The 21,385-nt window shown below is 39.7% G+C and overlaps 1 protein-coding gene across 1 annotated transcript in view; it reads right to left on the bottom strand.

Moving 5' to 3' along the window:
• Nucleotides 1–21,385, bottom strand: part of lonp2 (lon peptidase 2, peroxisomal) — a 67,409-nt gene that overhangs the window by 21,317 nt on the left and 24,707 nt on the right. The window contains exons 4-8 of the mRNA XM_038274720.1: nt 17,281–17,412; nt 17,071–17,193; nt 13,189–13,352; nt 7,015–7,109; nt 1,350–1,468 (exon numbers count right to left, since the gene is read on the bottom strand). Coding sequence (XP_038130648.1) covers nt 1,350–1,468; nt 7,015–7,109; nt 13,189–13,352; nt 17,071–17,193; nt 17,281–17,412 — 633 coding nt within the window. The remainder of the gene's footprint in view (nt 1–1,349; nt 1,469–7,014; nt 7,110–13,188; nt 13,353–17,070; nt 17,194–17,280; nt 17,413–21,385) is intronic.

The raw sequence follows: 21,385 nt of genomic DNA, 5'->3' as shown, positions 1-21,385 counted from the left end.
GCTTACAGAATGAGCAGAAAATCTGCATTAATGGTGAGAAACGCCGGCCTGTTTGGAGCTCCGAGCCTCGGTCAAATGTTCCAGCTCAAATATTCCAGGAATCTCCCAGAAAGATGGAAGCTTGAAACCTTCTAAGGTTTTTAAACATCCTCTGTTGGATGAGCTCTGCATTAAAATTTGCTTATTCCCTCCAGTGAGTCTCCACTGGTAGCTCTACATGCTGCTTGGATTACCTGCTCTCTAAACCAATAGCTTGAAGTAGATTTTCAGTCTTTCCGGTACAATAAAAAGCTAACTAATTAGCTCATATTGTTCTTTCACTCTCAGCAGGCATCGTAACACTGCGTTCACACGGAGCGCGTTTTCAGTGCCATAAAAGCGCCTGACGCCTCATTTTGGACGTTTGCACTGATCGATATCAGATGTGCATTGAAAGCATTTTTGAGGGTTTTGAGAGTGGCTTTGCTTTGCTTTATTTGCTGCAATAAGTAGGAAAAACAGTTAAAGATATCTTTAGCGCAAGACAAGTACACCTGAACATATCATCCCTGGTGATGGCTTTTCACTGCAGTCCACAGCTTCTCTGATTGGTCGGCACGCTGCCAATCTGCCCACCCAAAGCTGCGCTGTTCGGTTTAAGTCACGAACGGCGTAAATTACATCAAAAATCAAATTAAAGCGCTTTTTATTGCAGCTTTTTAAGAGTATCACCCCTGTGAAACGGAGCTGTTACATTTATTACGTTTTCTCACATTAAGCAGGGACCTGCTCACACTTCTTATCCAGTTCAATGAAACTGCAGCTAAGAGATGTAGAACTGCAGACCAAATCAATCGATTACAGATCAAAGTGCTAAATAGAGATCTGTTAGTGGATTTTTATATACTCTGCAGCCTCGTTTCAGGACTCTGATTTCAAGCAGTTTCAAGAATCGATTGGATTTTAAACTTGATTACTGGCATTAAAAAGGTTTTTTATATCCTCCCTGAATTATATGATTGTATCATACTAGTATTATCTCAACATTTAACAGCAAATTAATTTGCGTTAATTGAGCATTTAACTTTCTCTTTCCCGCCTTTTCTGAACCAATAACAATGGAGGGAATCACCATGGAGACCTATAGAAATGTCCAGACTCTGGTTAATAGCTGACAGAGGAAGCTAATGTTAACCTTCTTGGATCAGCAGCTAGTTAGTATCTGCTTTCAAACTCTTTGCATTTTATTCTGTACTTTAGATTTTCTCAAAGGTCATAGTTTCAACTTTTGGTGCAAAATAAAAGCATTAATTTTACCGAACCTAACAGACGGTTAGCTTACATCACCATGGTGATGACGCTGACCTCACCTTCAGGGACGTCTTCAGCTGTCTGACAGCGAGGTACTCCAGGACGCGTCTCTTCAGCTTGTCCATGGCGTAGTGGTCGTTGTCCAGCAGCGTCCGAGCGGCTCGGATGTCCAGGCAGTCTGAAGGGGTTAAAAAATTAAAGATGGAGCAGATTTTCCACAAACATTCACTTTCAATCTGCATTCTGATTTTTTTTTTATGTTTTAATGGCCTGATGAAATATCCTGAAATTTAATGCTGTCTTTATGAGCTGTAAGCAGAAAGATTTACAGAAATAAAGGCTTGAAAACATAAATCTTTCTGATTATTTATATAATGTGTTTCATTTTGTGAACAGAGTTACTGAAATAAAAACGCTTTTAATTATATTCTTTTTTTGGAACAAAGAGCTGAAATGATTAAAGGGAGTTTTAACAGTTTTGATGCTGATCAAAAACAGGCGACAACAATTAAAATGTGTATTCTGGGTTTCTACGGCAACAGGACTCATCACTTCAGGTCCATAACGACGCAGTCCATAGACCTTGGAGAGTGGTGTATGTATGAGGAGTATAAGAATGTGTTATATTGGTTTATATATGTCTGTGAGGACGTAACGCTGGGATTTATCAGGTTGAGTAAACAATAAGCTGCAGTTACAGATAGATGCAACCCTGAATGATAACAAGTAATCATCAAAGGTTTTGCCTAATATATATACAGTTATTAACCTGGTGTTGCTGTTTTTTTGTTTCTCTAGTTTCTTTTCCTCTATTTTTCTGCAGCTGTGGAAGCAAACTTCAAGGAGTTACTGTATGTTTTCTGCTATTTTTTGTGCTTTTTTCCCTTCCGTTTCTTTCTCTCAGAACCTTAATAGAACAGCTATAAATGTCTGCTTGTTGGGCAGACAAAGCTGTTGGGCTGTTATGTAGCTCCAGGACATCACTTCCCTGACCTATATTGGCAAAACAGGACAAGGAAAAAAACAATAAAGTTAATTTCTTCTTCAATCTGAGTAAAGGGACTCAAAAGGAGCCATTTCTCAGCTCTATTATGGAGCTACTATCATGTCAGAAACAGGACAGTGTCTTCCAGCAACCACTCTGTCCTCACAGCTGAGACAGCTAGCCTACCCTGGACGAGCTTTGCTAAAACAGTTAGCATCTTCTGTTATTCCTCATAGAAATCAGACCAGCAGGTGACCAAAAGCTTCTTTTAGCTGCAGCTTTATTGTTTTTTTTTTATTATTTATTGAACTGATTGATTGACTTTATTGATTTTTTTAAGCAGGATTAATAATATTACACAGGGTTATTGCACAGGGTATTTATATAGAAGGGTATTTATCTATATAATTATTGCACTGGGTATCAAATATAAAGAAACAGGTAATTGCACATGGTATTAAATAGTAATTACACATTATACATTGCACAAATTACTGCCATGGTAGGGTCGCATTGTAGAGTCTGGTTGCAGAAGGGATGAATGATCTGTGGTAGAGCTCCTTTTTACAAACGGTGTAAAAGTCGTTAACTAAAGGAGCTGCTGAGCTCCTCTACACTCTGGTGCAGAGGGTGAGACGTGTTTTCCATGATGGATGTAAGCTTGGACAGTACCCGGCTCTCAGCTGCTTCCTCCACTGAGTCCAGAGCGCAGCCTATGACAGAAATGGCCTTTCTAAGAGTTTGTAAAGTCTCTTTTTGTCCGTAAATGCATATTTGGTTAGTGTGATGGAGGGTAACATAGACCCAAGTAAAACCAGATTCTTGCTTTGATTTAATTATTAGAATTGGGGCGCTCTAAATCTGATAATTCAGATAATCATTATGTGTAAACGATTCGTTGCCCACCAGCCTTCATAAATCCAATAAATACATTTTAAACAAAAGAAAATCTCTGAGGTTTTATCTTATTAGCATAAATAACTCTTCTGTAGAGGACACAGACATTTGCAATTCATTTACCGCACCAGTAGATGGCACTAAGCCTGATACATGGGGGCTTTAATAAACGTGTCAGTCTGAGTGTGAACAGAACCATGGATTGTTCCAAACACTGAGACACAGAACCACATGTTCACGGCTGTGTCTGAGCGTTCATCCTGACCTCTGACCCCTCCATCACTATATAGTGGACTTTATAGTGCTCAGTTAACTGACCTTTTGGACGTATGACCAATCTTGCAAAGCTTTCAGGGATGTATCTGCTTGTCTTGTGACCATGGTTGCAAACTCTTTTCCAGGTGGATTGAGGGAAATTTTGAGTCCACTACTTTTTCATCCACTCGACATTTGGACGCTCATATAACATTGCGTATCCCCTCTAATAGGGGTTAGGGCGGATATTCAGACCCAGTCTATCTTCCTCCACCACAGAGGAAAGTTTGGGGCCAGTTTAACCTCATCGGTTCAGTTTAGAACCTATAAAAACACAACAGCGCCCTCTTCTGGATCAGAGAGGCATGTGCACACCACTACAAACAAATGGGAGTTTATCCGATATCAGGAAAAGCTGCCTTAGAACGCCTCCTGGTTTAATCTTTCTGATCAGTGTTAAAACTCTTGGATCTACTTCTATAATCAGAGCTGAATGGAAAGAAAAGCAATGCAGGCAGAAATGTTGTTGTTTCTAAAGCAGGGGTCTTCCAGGCAAAGGACCCCCAAGGATGGCGAGATGGAGTGGGGACCCCCTAGGTATATATATGGTATGAAATTGTGTCTGAGGTTGGGCAAACTGGTCCTATAGTCACTCTATTACAGATGGAGTAATGTAACTAAAGTAATTTCTTCCTGGGATTATTAAAGTATTTCTGATTCGGATTCCTGGTTGATGGGACAGGTGTTGTGAATGAAACGGTGCCCAGCTTGAAAGAGCTCCTGTGTGTCGCTGAATGTGAGCATTGATGACTGAAAGACATCTTCTGCCTCCATTTATCTGTTTACTACAGTGTGTTGAATTCATGTTAATGTTTATTTAAAGACATTTCAATTACCGTAGTGGAAAAAAATTGCAGCATGAAATATTAAAAAAAAGGCTAATCAACCAAAACCTTCACGACCCCCATGCAGTACCTCCATGCACCCCCTAGGGGTCGTGGACCTCCTGTTGAAGACCTCCGTTCTAAAGAACAACACAGAATGAAAACCAGCGAAGGTTCTGGAGCTGTGGTTCTGTGGTTAGACAGCACTGATGAACAGATACAACCCGAACCGCTGAAGGGGCTGACTGCCGCCGACAGGCTGGATGCTCCCTTTCCTCCACTTCTTGTAACAAAGCTCTCGAATATAGATCAGCCAGACCACAACCCGCCACCCCGCTGTGGGATGCTCCAGACGCCTCGGGGTGAAACCGCTCATGCATACATAAATGTGAGAACGTCTCTTTTTATTTATAAGTTCCAAACCTTTCCTGATTGGAGCTGTAGCTTTGCTTTCCACCAAGCCTGGAGGAGATATGTTGTTTATCTCCTCAGATAATAAATGCTCCAGCATGTTCTCCAGCTGATGGAAAACTCTGTCACTGCATAAAGACAGAAAGCCTGCAGGTAAACAGGGCCTTTCAGCTCAGCTGTGACATTCGACTGTTTGGACAGAGCTGATTACTTTAAAAAGATTATAGACGGTTTGGGAATCATTTAGCATTCCTGGCACTTAAACTGGGAATGTTCTGTTATCCAGCCATCTCTGCATGGAGTTGGCTCCCTTTAAGAGGGGGGAAGATAAAAGTGATTGCTGGAGCCCGACACACTAATGATGCTCCACAGGATCTTTATTTCTGAATGTCATTAAAATCAGACTTCTTAAGAACTATTAGATAAATGAGGAAAACGATTGGATGCATAAATAGAGAAACTTTTCCCATCATCAATTAATGAGCATGTCTTTGTTTTAAATACAATTGAGTTCAAATCAAAAATACTTTATTAATCCCAAAGAGAAATTAAACGTTGCAGTAACTCATAAGTTTTTTTTCTTCCCTCAAGGTACTTTAGGTGTTGATGCTGTAGATAGGAAGGATCTCCTGTAGAGGTCTGTCTGCAGTGGAGAAGCCTCTGACTGAAGACGTTATTTTGATGTCTAGCAGTCTGATGAAGAGGAGGCTCACTGTTATCAATAATCTTATTCGCTTTCTGAAGAATCCTTCTCTGTTAAATCATCTCCAGAGGTTCCAGAGGAGTTCTTTCAGTCATTTGCTCTGATGCTGTTACCCCAGCAGAGGATGGAGGAAGAGATCACACTCTCCACAGCAGCATCCGCCAGCAAACACTGAAGGACCTGAGCTTCCTTAGGAAATATAATCTGCTCTGTCCCTTCTTGTAGACGGCATCATAGTTGTGACTCCAGTCTAGTTTGGTGTCCAAGTGAACACCAATTTCTACTCCTCCACCACCTCCACTTCTTTTCCAATGATGTTGATAGCTTTCAACTTGTTTCGTCTCCTTTGTTTTGTTGACATTCAGCATCAGGTGATCGTTTCCACACCATGCCACAAAGCAGTTCACCAGCTCTCTGTATTCATCACATATTCATCAATGAATTATGACCAAAGCCATTAAGTGGAAATGTCATTTCTGCTACTAGGTCGCTAAAAGAATAATTTAAATAAAGGTTATTGGTTCTTGATTAAGCAAATCTTTTAAAGGGGGTCATAGAATGCAAAACAGAGTTTCCATTGTCATAGATGAATAATGATAGTTCAGTGGGTGAAATGGACGTACAGAGAAGTTCAAACCCCATTGACGCCTCCTTTCTCTGCAAATCTCACTATTCTAAACTTCCACCATAAAACGGGCGAATTCAGAAGAAGGAAATTTTTTTTTTAGGTATGTAAAGTAGGACATGTCCAGGAAAAAGAGGACATCTGGTCACCCTACCATATCAACAATTTGATGTTTCAGTGAGTGAGTGCTTGTTGCTATGATGCGTCTTTGCTCAGCAGCTTCGCTCGTTGTAAACCAACCAATCAGTGCACAGCTCATCTAAATATTCATGATCATACCATAAAAGGAATAAACCTGTCGTTTCATTCTAAGGCTTTTAACCAGGCTGCATTTGGGCTCATAGAACAGAAAATATGCAATTTTCAACCCAACCAATATTACACCCTATTCAGAGACCTTAAGGACCAGCACCACATACCCTATAGAATCATTCTAGGACCCCTTTAAAAAACATTATTTGCTAAATAATGTTTTATTCATCCCATGGATTTGCGTTGTGAATTGGTTTGAAAACATTTCAGTTGCTATAAATTAGTTAAACGTTAATTTAATCACATCCAAAATTCTTCAACATAAACCTTGGTTCTGCTAAAACGCCATATCATTGCATAATCCCATCGATTATTGTTTTCTTCCATGTTTTCCTTCCTCTTTTTACACTTAGCTTAGTTTAGTTGAGTTTCACTAGTTTTAGTCAAGAGTTTTTAAATGAAATATGTTTGACTTGGAGCTTAATAAACTTATATTTTGATGGAAGTTGTGGTAAATTTATTCCATATAAGTACAGAATTATCTGACCACCATTTGAACTCGATTGACACTTTCATTTCTTGTTCTAACTCACAGCCAATAGGGCATGTGTTCATAAATAATACACACAGTCCCAATATTATTTGACTGAATAACATATTTACCATACCTACTGCGGAGGGCAATAAATACATTAAAGTTGCTCTTCACTACCTTTGGTGCTTTTGCTCCATGGCAGCTCCACCATCAGATCCAAGTAGTTTCTGGTCAGCGCGTACTCAGGCATGGACTGAGACATCTTCTTCAGCCTGAAATCACACCAACAGGATCAGATTGATTCCAGGTTAGTGATGGAGAAAATGATAGAGGACAACTTTAAAGATGGAGCCACATCACATCAGCCAAATCACATGTGGGGTTCCTCCATTCTGGGGCCCCTCCTATTCAATATCTACCTGCTCCCCTTGGCTCAGATTATAGAAAACAAGCAGATCAGTTGCCATAATGATGCAAATGACAAACACTTTAGATCCCAATGTCCCCAGGTGACTATGAACTAGTGTTGCGCCGATGCCATTTTTTGGCCCCGATACCGGTACCCGATACCTGGCTCTGCAGTATCGGCCGATACCGATACCATAATAATGTAAAATAATTGCCATCATGGCTTTGTCAAGCTGCTGCCTACCTTTGTGAAGCAGGAAAAAAAATCTAATACAAAGTGAATCCAGTAGAACTTTTTATTGCCTACCAGGAGTGGGTGACAATCGTTGAATAAACTTACGGCCTTTAAAAATTGTATCGGTGCCCTATTAGTTGGTACTCGCCGATACCGATACCACAATTTTAGGGCAGTATCGGGGCCACATCCGATACTGGTATCGGTGCAACACTACTATGAACCCATCAGAGTGTTAGTTAGATGCTTAGAACAGATAAATCTCTGATTGCACCATCATTTTCTCAAACTGAACAAAAACAAAAAGGTAATAATCTTTTGGATAGATCCAGAGTTAGCTCATAGCTTCAGCTACTTAGCTAGAAACCACTGATTATGGCCTAAATACTGGTATCATGATGGACTCAGAGCTGAACCTTCAGAGGCAAATAAAGGCAGTTACTAAGTCAGGTTTTTATCACCTGAAGAACATCTCCAGGACTCAATTCAATTTATTTATACAGGTGCTGGTCATAAAATTAGAATATCATGAAAAAGTAGATTGATTTCAGTAATTCCATTTAAAAAGTGAAACTTGTATATTATATTCATACATTACATACAAACTCATGTTTCAGATGTTTATTTTGTTTAATTTTGATGATTACAAATGACAACAAATGAAAATCTCAAATTCATCATATCAGAAAATTAGAATATTACTGAAGACCAATAAAAACAAAGGATTTATAGAAATGTTGGCCAACTGAAAAGTATGAACATGAAAAGTATGAGCATGTACAGCACTCAGTATTTAGTTGGGCCTCCTTTGGCCTGTATTACTGCAGCAATGCGGCGTGGCATGGAGTCGATCAGTCTGTGGCACTGCTCAGGTGTTATGATAGCCCAGGTTGCTCTAATAGTGGCTTTTAGCTCTTCTGAATTGTTGGGTCTGGTGTATTGCATCTTCTTCTTCACAATACCCCATAGATTTTCTATGGGGTTACGGTCAGGAGAGTTTGCTGGCCAATTAAGAACAGGGATACCATGGTCCTTCAACCAGGTACTGGTAGCTTTGGCACTGTGTGCAGGTGCCAAGTCCTGTTGGAAAATGAAATCTGCATCTCCAAAAAGTTGGTCAGCTGCAGGAAGCATGAAGTGCTCTAAAACTTCCTGGTATGTGGCTGCGTTGACCCTGGACCTCAGAAAACACGATGGACCAACACCAGCAGATGACATGGCACCCCAAACCATCACTGACTGTGGAAACTTTACACTGGACTTCAAGCAACGTGGATGAAGTGCCTCTCTTCTTTTCCTCCAGACTCCTTGATTTCCAAAGGAAATGCAAAATTTACTTTCATCAGAGAACATGACTTTGGACCACTCACCAGCAGTCCAATCCTGTTTCTCTTTAGCCCAAGCAAGACGCTTCTGACGCTGTCTGTGGTTCAAGAGTGGCTTGACACAAGGAATGCGACAGCAGAAACCCATGTCTTTCATACGTCTGTGTGTGGTGGTTCTTGAAGCACTCACTCCAGCTGCAGTCCACTCTTTGTGAATCTCCCCCACATTTTTGAATGGGTTTTGTTTCACAATCCTCTCCAGGGTGCGGTTATCTCTCTTGCTTGTACACTTTTTTCGACCACATCTTTTCCTTCCCTTCGCCTCTCTATTAATGTGCTTGGACACTGAGCTCTGTGAACAGCCAGCCTCTTTAGCGATGACCTTTTGTGTCTTGCCCTCCTTGTGCAAGGTGTCGATGGTCGTCTTTTGGACAACTGTCAAGTCAGCAGTCTTCCCCATGATTGTGTAGCCTATAGAACTAGACTGAAAGACCATTTAAAGGCTTTTGCAGGTGGTTTGAGTTAATTAGCTGATTAGAGTGTGGCACCAGGGGCCATCAATTTTGAACCTTTTCACAATATTCTAATTTTCTGATATGATGAATTTGAGATTTTCATTTGTTGTCATTTGTAATCATCAAAATTAAACAAAATAAACATCTGAAATATATGAGTTTGTATGTAATGTATGAATATAATATACAAGTGTCACTTTTTAAATGGAATTACTGAAATCAATCTACTTTTTCATGATATTCTAATTTTATGACCAGCACCTGTATAGCGCCAAATTCACAACACATGTCATCTCAAGGCACTTTACAGTTCAACCAGATCATACAGTCAATTAAAGGACTGATGTTCAAGCAGGATCTAAAAAACTCATTCATGCATTTATCTTTAGTAGAATTGATTACTGCAAAATTGTCTTTATAGGTTTGCCTAAAAAGTCCATCAGAGAGCTGCAGCTGATCCAACACGTTGCAACCCGGGTTCTCACTAGAACTAAAGTTAGAAGAGCACATCAGCCCGGTTCTGAAGTCGTTCCTCTGGCTCCCTGTAGCTCTGAGAATAGACTTTAAAATCCTTCTGTTAGTCTAGAAATCACTGAATAGATCAGCACCTCAATCCATAACAGATATGTTGTCAGTGTATCAACCTCCCAGACCACTCAGGTCTTCTAGTTCCAGCCTACTCTGTTCACCCAGAACTATAACCAAACATGGAGAAGCAGAATCTATGCTCCACGGATCTGGAATAAACTCCCAGAAAACTGGAAAAGGGCTAAAAGCCTAAATTCAAAGTTAAAACCATTTGTTTAGAGCTGCCTTTGATGGCTCAAGTTAAACTGTTAGCTGAGGTATTATTAGGTTAAGGTTATAGTCCAACTTAGGGCTGAAACAATTAATCGGATTAATGGTGAATAATTTATTATTGAGATATTCGCAAACTAATTTTGTTATTAATTAATCATTAGCTGGAGTGTAGAGACTCTAAAACATGCCTTTAGCTGACAGAGCAACCCACTTAGAGCAGTAATTATACAAAAAATGTAAAAGAAAAAATATGTAAATATTTGGTATTTAAGATACAAAAAAACTTCTTGCTCTATCTAGCACTCATCAAATGAAAAAAACTTTATTTTCATTTGGTTTTATTTCATAAAGTCTTCTTTAAAGAATATTTGGCTATCCAATTATTAATCGAAGAAATATTCAACAGATTAATCAATTTGTAAAATAGCTGTTAGTTACAGCCGTACTCCAACTGTTTGATTTGTTTTAACTTGCTTTTACTTTATACTATTTTATTGTTTAATTCATGTAAAGCACTTTGACCTGTACTTGTTATGAATTGTGCTATAGAAACAACCTTGCCTTGCTTCACATAAATAAACTGAATTGAATTCAATTGTAACCTCAGAGGTTCTGACCTGTCCATGAATACGTCATGTGACCCAGAGCGTCGCTTCCCATCAGGCAGGGGCGGAGCTAGATGGAAAGCGATTCCCTAAGCTAATAGCTGTTATCTCTGAGCAAGCTAACTAAGCTAACAGCTGTTATCTCTGAATAAACTAAATAAGCTAACAGCTACATCTATGACTAAGCTAACTAAGCTAACAGCTGTTATCTCTGAATAAGCTAACAGCTGTTATCTCTAAATAAGCTAACAGCTATATCTATGAATAAGCTAACTAAACTAAGAGCTCTTATCTCTGAATAAGCAAACTAAGCTAAGAGCTGTTATCTCTGAATAAGCTAACTAAGCTAACAGCTATATCTATGAATAAGCTAACTAAGCTAACAACTGTTAGCTCTGACTAAGCTAACTAAGCTAACGGATGTTATCTCTGAATAAGCTAACTAAGCTAACAACTCTTAGTTCTGAATAAGCTAACTAAGCTAACAACTCTTAGTTCTGAATAAACTAACTAAGCTAACAACTCTTGGTTCTGTATAAATGAATTAAGCTAACAGCTGTTAGCGGTGACCCTCAGCTGCTCAGACGGGTTTCTGGTTCTCTGATGGAGGATTTCATCCAGACGGTGAACGTTTCCTCATCTTTAAGGGATTCTAGATCTGCTGGTCCAAACTGGTTTGATACCAGAACCAGAACACAGAAGCTATACACGGTGCAGTGCTGCCAGTGGCCCTTAAGGGGGCGCTTAACCTGGAAGTTACAGGCCTAGCGCCCCTAGTGGCTAAAACTCACACGTTTCTTTACGTTTTTCTTTACACCTCTGTTTGTGGACAATGTTTATAAAAGCACGTCACTCTTATTGTTTATGTAAATCTGTTTATCAAAAGTCAGATAAAACAACAAAAAAATATAATCAATAAATCAAATAAAGCAAAGAAAATGTGAACTAACACCTAGAACCGTTCAATCGATCTAATATGTTTCCGTAGTCGAACAGGAAGGACAAGAGTTGTGTTCCATCAGAGTCTCCGCGCTACAACTGGTCCGACAGCTTGGAGCTCAGTAACCGTCATGTTTTAATGTTTGTGAACATTATGAACATGGCCAGAGCATGTCAGGATGTAAAGGTGGTCAGTAGAAGCTTGAAATCAATTCTGAAACGGACCGTGAGCAGCAGTGAGAACTCAGGACCGGAGATAAAAACAAGCTGCTGCATCTTTTGAAAACCTGTAGTTGATGTGGAGACGACTGATCTAAGCTGACATTCCAGGCATTAAAACAAAGGCAGTGAAAGCATGAATCGCATTTCATAAGGAAATATGTTTAATTCTTTGCAATCAGAGGAATCTGGAAAAACTGTGATTTAACAAGCATATCTGTGGTTTAAAGGTGAGGATGACTCAGATAATTGCAGGGAAGAACCAAGAAGGGGGTGGTGGAGTTCAGCAGCAGCAGACCCACCAAACCAACATGGCTGGACTCTGATCTGAACAAAAAACTGGACTGAAGAAGCTACTCTGCTGTTCTTATAGGAAGAACATTTCAATTACTGGAAAAAATTGCAGGGGGGAATATAAAAAAATGTCTAATCAAATAAAGCTTTTGCGACCCCCATGCAGTAACTCCATGGACCCCCGTTGAAGACCTCCGCTCTACGTGACTCTCCATTTCCCATGAGTCAGCTCGGGTCAACGCGGATTGGTCAGCTTGGACAGAAATGGCGGACAATGGTGGCAAAAACTGTACTTAAAAAGTAATTCCTTCATAAGACCCAAAATTAACATTGAAGGAGTTTTCAAGGTCGGAATGCTGCTTTGTTAAGCTCAAATATTTGCCCAGTTGGTAACAATTTCCCTAAATTAAAAAAAAAAGAGCTCCAACGTTTTAGGATACCTGAGAACTGAACGTATTTCCTGAGAACTGAGGATGTCTTAAATGTACCTTTGTGACCTAAAGAAATCACCTCTTCACCCTAAAGATGGAAATGGATCAAAATGAATAAAAGCGTCATAGAGACAGAAGGCATGGAGGGAAGAGGAAACATTTTCCTCAGAGATTTTAATTATTGGTCTGAAAATGATTCCGTTTTGGAATCACCAATACTCTTCCTCTTTATAAATGATTCTTTTCAGGATCGTGAGGAGGGTGAGTGAGGAGATGAACGCTAGGAAACGGCTGGCATCAGGGTTGGGAATGATTTTAGGAGACTCTGTGTACAAATTGCTCCAAACTGAGTTCAGAAAATAAACACAAAGATTTCAACACTAAGCATTTTTAGAGGAACAAACACGTTTCAAACTAAACCCCCCCTCCCCATAGAGATATCGGGTTTAAAATCATAGAGGAGGGGGCGGTCCTTACAGATCCACAGAACCTAGAATCAGTTTTAAACCCACATGATCGACGTCCAAACATGCTGTGAGTTAAACCTGACGGCTGCATCATCCAGAACAAAGATCTCACCTCTTAAATTCCTTCAGACAAACTCTGAGCGTGGCTTCCGGCATGCTGGCTGCGTGGATCTTCCTCTCCAGAGCTGCCATGTCGTCTCCATCCTCATCCTCGTCCTCCTCGCCCAGATTGAACTGTCGCCCTGGGAACACGCCGCCTTTCCGCACTGATAAGACCTGGGCCATTAACAAAGGTTTGGTTTTCACTCTGATCAAACCCAGAAACAGGTGAACATCATACCTTGCAAAAGTATTCCCACCCACCTTCAACGCTCGCAGAAAGAAAACGACGCAGATCCCTAACTACAGCTAACTACATCCCTAACGACAGGAAAACAGTTTGCTTTGGGCCGTGCAGACTGGCAGTTCCTACCTGGTCCGTACCACCGACTCATTTCAAGCAACCGGAAATTCATCCAGGTCGCAGTTAAATAATGTAAATACGGTAAAAAAAAAAACACTTATTTCTATCTTTAAAGTATTAAATTATACTAAACTGCATCATATTACATATTAATAACCACTTTGCTGAGAAAATTTATTAATTTACAATGTTTCACATGGAGTGAATTTTGTTCCATTATTCTTGCAAGGAAATAAAAGTTTTGTAAAAAAAAAAACAAAAAAAACCTTTGTAAACAGAGATTTGAAATAAAAAAATATGTTTTCCTTTTTTTCTTTACAGATTTCTTATCTGGCCTGAATTTTATGAATTTAACTCTTTTCAAATTACGTTCTAGAGATAACTCTCTATTCACTTCTGGGCGCCGGCTTTCCTCTGGAGTGAGGAGTAAAGATGCATTTTGATTGGTCTGCTGGACCAAATGTTAGCAACAACATTTATCAAAAATAAAAATAATAAAGAAATGAAAATATAAAATTTGTAAAAATATATATTTTTGGAAAAAAATATTTTAATAACATCCATCCATGCATCCAGGCCGCCAGTCCATCGCAGGGCATTTTAATAAACAAAATCTGAAAAAAAAAAAAAAAACTGTTTTGAAAAAATATGAAAAATATACAGAAATAAAGAAAACGATCTCAGAAAAAAAAAAGCAAACTTAGATTCAAAACAATTTTTTAAAGTTTTCTCTGCAAACATTTTTTTACATTTCCGTTAAAACTTTTTCTGTGCAACAATGATGGAACGAAATTCACTCCAGATGCCTTCACTATATCCTTCACAGGTACTGTGAAATGAAAACAGAAAACCAAAAATTACTGCAATGTTTAACAATTCAAAAGCCAAAAAATGCGCTGCCAGAAGTTCGGTTACAGAAGGGATGGAAACGCCTCTCTGCAAAGTCTCTATTGTCCATTTACAAAATATAGTTTAATTAGGGTGACCAAACGTCCGTATTTCCCGGGACATATCCGTATTTCACGTCCTGTCCCCGGCGTCCCGGGTTTTTTTTAGAAAGTGAGGAAATGTCCTGACGACGCTGCGTGTGACGTAATCCCTGAGCTGCGTCAGTGCGGGCAGCCCTGTTCTTAATCAGAGGCTCTGTTCAAAAACCTGGGCTGCATCCTCCAAGGACGCGGTCTACCTAGACTGGATCCTTCGAAGTCCTTGAAAATAAGGAGGCCGGAAGAGTTCTGTCTGTAAATTCGAACAGGTCCTCCCTTCGGCGGGTTTTACCGCCGTATGCTCTGTTGCTTAGCAACCGTGAAAGTTGACACACAAAGCAGGAAAAGAATGAATACCGGGGTTTTCAAACCTGTTTGTTTATTTATTTATTTTTGAAGAAGTTAAAGTGAATAAAGGCTACACTCACAAGAATCCAGAGTGGAATAAAGGTTCCAACCACCGGGAGCAGGAACAAATCAAATCAAATGTAATGATAGAAACCTTAGTCAGTTAAATAACCTGCTGCTGTCATTCTGCACATCTCTGATGTTGCTGCTATTTTCAAATATCCATTACTGTAAAAATGTCCATAGCTTAGGGTGACCATATTTTGATTTGGGAAAACCAGGACACCTTGGATCCATTACTGTAAAAATGTCCATAGCTGCATATTGGTTATTTATTCTCCAGTTTTATATTGTTAAAACACTTTACAGAATTTTATTTTTTATATTTTAACTCTTCCCTATTATGTTATTCTTATACATTTCTCTAAGGTCCTCATTTGTGTGACCATTTTCAATAATCTTTTTGCTGCTGTAAATTTGCCCATTGTGGGAAAATAAAAGGATTTTCTATTCTATTCTATAAAAGGGTTAGAAATATATAACTAAATCTAAACAATGTATCTACAAAATATATCTGCAAAATCTCTAATATTCAACAACAAAAAATACTTAGTTAAGCATATTGTGCAAAACAACAATAAAAAAATTAAAATCCTATCAGATTTATAGTCCCCACTCTGCAGATCTATTAGAATCTGTCCTTAAATTACAGCCAAACTCATTTACACAGTAACAGATTAAAACCTTTAAATAAACCAAACATTACCGCCACATATCTGACTCAATAACTATTAAAACAACTATTTTCATTAATTTCAGACGGAACTAATCACAGAGTTGTATTATTATATTAAACTGAACTTCCAATTTTCACAACTGTTCTGCGCCAAGTAACATTTCCTCTGATCACGTAGCAAATCCCGATGATGAGACATTTGTTCTTTCAATATCACCCCCCCCCCCCCCCCCCCCCCCCCCCCCCCGCTCCAAATGAAAATATGGTCACCCTAGTTTAATACGCTTTTATGATTAGTGACAGATCATCTTGATAAAGCCAGATTGATGGTGGCCCGTAAGTATGTGTGGTTGGCATAAAAAAGCTGCTGTTAGTGAGTAATTTAGTGTATTTGTAGGCTTTAAATAGATCAAAGCAGCTTTGACCAGTGATACCAGCATCTCGCCTGCCTGCTCTTTGGATCCATTGTGAATCAATGAAGGCCAATATTTAGTTTTTTTTTTTTGTTTTGTTATTTTTTAAAGCCAATGCTCATTTTTATTTATGATTTTTATGACATAGGAGGCCAGGAAATGCGATACGCAGTCTGTCCTGTCGTCTTTAACTGGTCAATTCTACTGGATACACTTTTCTTTTCCTCCTCTGAATTCCTGCCTGAACAATTTGCTCTGCTCCAGACAGACGTGGAGTCGGTGCAGCGAGTGGCAAAAGTTACAACGTGTTTTAAAGCTACAGTGTGTAATTTTCTGTGTGCTAAAACGGCCCAATCAAAGTCCAGGCCAAAATCCAACCGAGAATCTGAAAGTCAAAGATTAATGTTCTGGGGTGCTCTTCATCCGACCCAACTAAGCAGGAGTTATTTGGAGCAGAAGAAAGGTTGAGAAAAGTTTTTGGTTTTAACAAATTATTGACTTATTGGTTTTTCATGTTCTCACTCGTTTCTTTTCTACATAATTATACAGACTGCTACGAACCTCTCTGACCTTTGACCTCCCTGGGCTTCAGCTCTGCTCTGTTCAATGACCACTTGATTAGTGGTTGGCCGTATGGTTTTGCAATGATTTTACTGCTGCTGTCTCTTTTAACATACAGCACTTTGTTCCCTCCAAGGGTTTTTAAAGCCTTTAATAATAATAACAATAATAATAATAAAAATAATTGAACTTTCTTATCTCACATTGGAGAAATTTACCACTGCGTTTAACCCACTGCTTTTGGGAGGATTCCAAGGATTCCAAGCTCACAGCTCTAACCAAGAGGCTGCCAATCCCCACAGTTCACTTTAGAACTGGATCGGCTCTCGGTGTGAGAGGCAGCTGAATAATTGCTCCTTCTGATTCCCACTGATTTATTGGTTTCATGATGGTCCTGAATGAAACTCAGGGCCTCGTGTCAAACTGTGAAGAATTTAATGAGGTACGAACACTTTTGCGGGCGTACATCCTCTAAATCATGCGTTACCCTTTTCTCAGAGTCAGGACTCATTCTCCTGGTTTTCTGCAGCAGCTTCAGTCCCTCGATCTGCCGGGTCAGCATGGGCAGAGCCTTCCTGAAGCGCTCCTCCAGGCTCACTGCATCCAGCACCTTCAGGGAACACAAACAGAAGCAGACTGACATTTTTCAGTTTTCATGCCGCTGACATTCATTCCTCCCTGCACCCCGAAGGCCCACCTGCAGTTTCTCCTTGTTGGAGGTGCGGATCATGGAGGCAACCACATCCGGCAGAGTCTCTCTGGGTAGACTGTCCAGCAGGCGCCTGAACTTGGCCACCATAGGAACCGACGTGTCCAACATCCCTAACAACTGCGGAAGAACAGAGAGGAGCATTTGGATCCAACTGAACCAATTAAAGCAGATTTTTCATGCTTTCAATTCCCATCATCCTATTTTGTTATGATAAATTAAAGGGAGAGTTCACGGCCATTTTTTGAAACCGCAGCTGGCTTTCATTGCGCTCCAACATTTCCACAAGAGAGCCTGGGAGCAGATTCGAAATCCGCAGCTGCTTCTTACGCAGCCGATCCGATGACATTGGATTGACATTACTCCCTAACAGAATTACTCAGAGCACGAACATGAACGACGTCTTGTCAGATATTAGAGTAATATTTCAGTCAGCAGCTCCACGGCTTGCCAACTTTTCAGCCGGCAGCTCTTTAGAAATCCACCCCGGAACTCAGGACCATTTTTATTCTGAAACGTTCACTGAATAACTGCTCTGTTACTCCTACAGCCGTGCAGTTAAGCCAAGAATGATGCATTTATAGTTATTATCCTCTTTATTCAACCAAGAACAATTTGTCTTATTGCAAATGGGACAGAAGGATCCAAAGCGATAACAAGATCAAGTTAAAGAGGCTTTATTTCAAGAAACAAATGCAGGAGACCAATAATGATTCAAACTTTTCTCAATAATCAATGGAAAATAACCAATGAGACCATGTTTTCCATCTTTCCACTGCTATGACTATTAAGAAGGATGCCTCTTTGTCATAACCATAATCTTTTGCTCACTTTAAACACTCTTTAACCTCCCAGGTGAACTCCTGCCCTCTGACTGTAGAGAATTCTGGTGGGTTTTCCAAATGTTAACTCCTGGTTCTAATGGACCCCGTTCTACTCTGTCCGCTCCATCTTCTGCCGTAAATTGAGCTGCGTTGATTGATTACTGTGTTTTATTATCCAGGTGTATAACAGAGGGGTCCTGGTGAACACATCGGCTATGCTTTGCCCTGACCTCCGCCCCCTCTGACTGTAAAGAATTCTGGTGGGTTCTCTAAATGTTAACCCCTGGTTCTAATGGACCCCGTTCCACGCTGTCCACTCCATCTTCTCCCGTAAATTGAGCCGTGTTGATTGATTGCCGTGTTTTATTATCCAGGTGTATAACAGAATGAACACATCATCTACGCTGGGCCGTGACCTCTGCCCCCTGCAGGATGACCCGTCGGTTCTGCTTATCAGCTGTAGTGACAGAATGATCCACCAACAGAGTCTGAAGGAGGATCTGCAGGTCTTTGCTCCTCCTGCTCTCAGATGGTTTTAGATTAATCCTAATAATGTGCAGTTAGCTTTACCATAGGTTATCTGCTTCTCCACAGGGTATTTATCCACATTTTATAAAGCCATATAGTTTTACAATAGGTCATTTATGTTGTTTATTTTAAAAATAAATTAATTTCATCATAAAATTCTCAAATATAAATCCCTAAATAACCGAGCTCCATCTGATATCAGAGATCTGATTGTTCCTTATGTTCCTAACAGAGCACTTCGCTCTCAATCTGCAGGTTTACTAGTGGTTCCTAGAATTTCTAAAAGTAGAATGGGAGGCAGATCTTTTAGTTATCAGGCTCCTCTCCTGTGGAACCAACTACCAGTTTTAGTCTGTGAGGCAGACACCCTGTCTACTTTTAAGACTAGGCTTAAAACTTTGCTTTCTGATAAAGCTTATAGTTAGAGTGGCTCAGGTTATCCAGACCCATCTCTATAGTTATGCTGCTATAGGCTTAGACTGCTGGAGGACATAGGGACCCCAATTCTTAATTGTGCTTCATTCTATCTCTAATTACCCACTATGCAGTATTTGTTAGATTAACCTCTAACGTTCTGCTCTCACTGCTTTTTCTCATCATAGTAGCTTCATCTGGTCTGTTCCTATTTGGCTTTGACTCCATCCTGCAGGGGAATATTAGCTGAATGTCTTTAGATCATTGCTTCTATGTTCCTTTTTTAAGTCTGCTTCTGTCTCCTTGAACCCCAGTCAGCCTCAGCAGTTGGTCACTCACACCGAGCCTGGGTCTGCTGGAAGTGTCTATCTGTTCAAAGGAAGGTTTTCTCTTCACTATCGCTGCATGCATGCTCTATGAGGGATTGCTGTAGAGTCAATATCTACTGTCTATACCTTCTCATACAGGGGGGAGAGAAATAATAGAGATTGGCAGAATGAAAAATAAATGAACTGAATTTTCACTTTTTTTCCCCACTTCTATTCGTTCTCATCTTGCTGCGGTTCCAAAAAAGCAAATCAAGGTTTCTGATTCTTATTTGTTGGATTTGTTCACTTTCATAAATGCTACAGTTTTTATTGTTAGCTTATCAGTGTTTATTATTCAGTTTTATTTATATTTATATATGGAGGACAACCTGAAAATTACTGGAGATGCAACCACAGAGCTAAGTTTACAAATGTTATCAATTTTATGGAGGAACAACTGAAAATCCTATACATCACTTTAACTATGAAATAAAAGGAAGTAGCATTGCAACAGAGAGAACAGAGAACGAGTCTCTGTTGTGGAGGAGGACATAACTTTGACAAAAGTCCCACTGAAAGAGAAATTTTGCTCCTTGAAGGAGAAATGTTCTGTTTGTGGGTCAGACTCATTATCGAAGATGGTATAAAAAAGATTAGCTGTAAAGCAATGTGGTCAACATCATAGAACAACATCTTCACTTAAAAGTTTCATCCACCCGTGACCTTATGGATACGGAAACAAAGGTTGCTGTGGACAACACACTTGTGACAAATGGCTTAAAGGGTTAAAGTCACATATGTCTAAAAAGAAAAAGAACAAAAAATACCGGATCCTAATAAAATGTCCAATGAGCTTCCGTTCTGATAGTGTTTAGGAAGCCTTTTTTGGGCCTAAATAGAATTCCAGCAGGGGGAGCAGTAGGTGGACATAAACAGACATTGGTGCCATCTGCTGGTGGTACCTAAGAACTATCAGAAAGCCAGATGAGACATTTGAGGCAGCTAATAAATAGAGCAAGACCATCCTGCAAAGGCTAATTTTAAAGCATCTGCTTGGCTGGTCAACAACCAACTGATGATAATTAAAGAAACAGATCTACGGCAACTCTAAATTCCAGTGAAGCCCGATGCTTCTGCCAGATTAGCCAGATCAGCCTAGTCCAGTGTTTGTAATAGACTCTTACACTGTAAGTCAATTTTGACTTAGAAGGTAGGACAAAATGTGTAATAATCTTTTTTAGCCAAAATTTCTTTTTAATTGATAACTAAAGTGTGCAAATTTTTCCATTATTATCTTTGTATTATTAACCACTGAAAAAAATGAGACAGAGAATCCACATCGGCCAGATGAATACATGTAGCTTTTACTCAGCCATGACAAAAAAACTATAAAATGAAATGTTTGCGATACAAAAAAAACACAGAAAAAAAACCTGATAGACTTGTTGCTTCCTCCTGCTCCACACTGACCTGATCTGTGCGTGACTCTGTGTGCAATTGAATGTTGGATTCCTGCATATTCTCATAAGGGCTCAGGGTTTTTTCTTGGACACTTGACTATTTCTGTGTTTTTATGTCCTGGAAGATGAATCGTTGCACTGCTGCCACCCTGCAGCATGGCTACTCAATGCATTGATCAATCAGTGGACGCAAGCAGATATCAGCTGACAAGAAAGAAAATAGCGGTTCAAATCATCAGCAAGCTGATGTATTGGTCTACCGTTAACATACGTAAACTACTCTCAAAGTGCATTTAGTACATTTGGCTCCTCCTTTAGCACCATCTCATGCATCTTCTCTGCACAATTGCGGCTTTCTGTCCTTTCTAATAATATATACCTTATAGCATTAGGTTGGTAACCACCAGAGTAGTAAACCAACTGTGATTGGCTACTTCCCAGGATATCCCGCCGTTTCTTCTTATCATTTGTAGCCAGTAACGTTAGCACCTTCAGGCACTGATCTCTAAAAGGAGGACCAGTCTGTCACTTCTTCTGAGATTGTCTTTTTTGCAAGGGT

Source organism: Cyprinodon tularosa, unplaced genomic scaffold (genome assembly GCF_016077235.1).
Source record: "Cyprinodon tularosa strain WSP-4 unplaced genomic scaffold, ASM1607723v1 ctg927, whole genome shotgun sequence".
Classification (NCBI taxonomy): domain Eukaryota; kingdom Metazoa; phylum Chordata; class Actinopteri; order Cyprinodontiformes; family Cyprinodontidae; genus Cyprinodon; species Cyprinodon tularosa.
The sequence above is the reverse complement of the archived record's forward strand: the minus strand, read 5'-3'. Positions and strand labels throughout refer to the sequence as shown.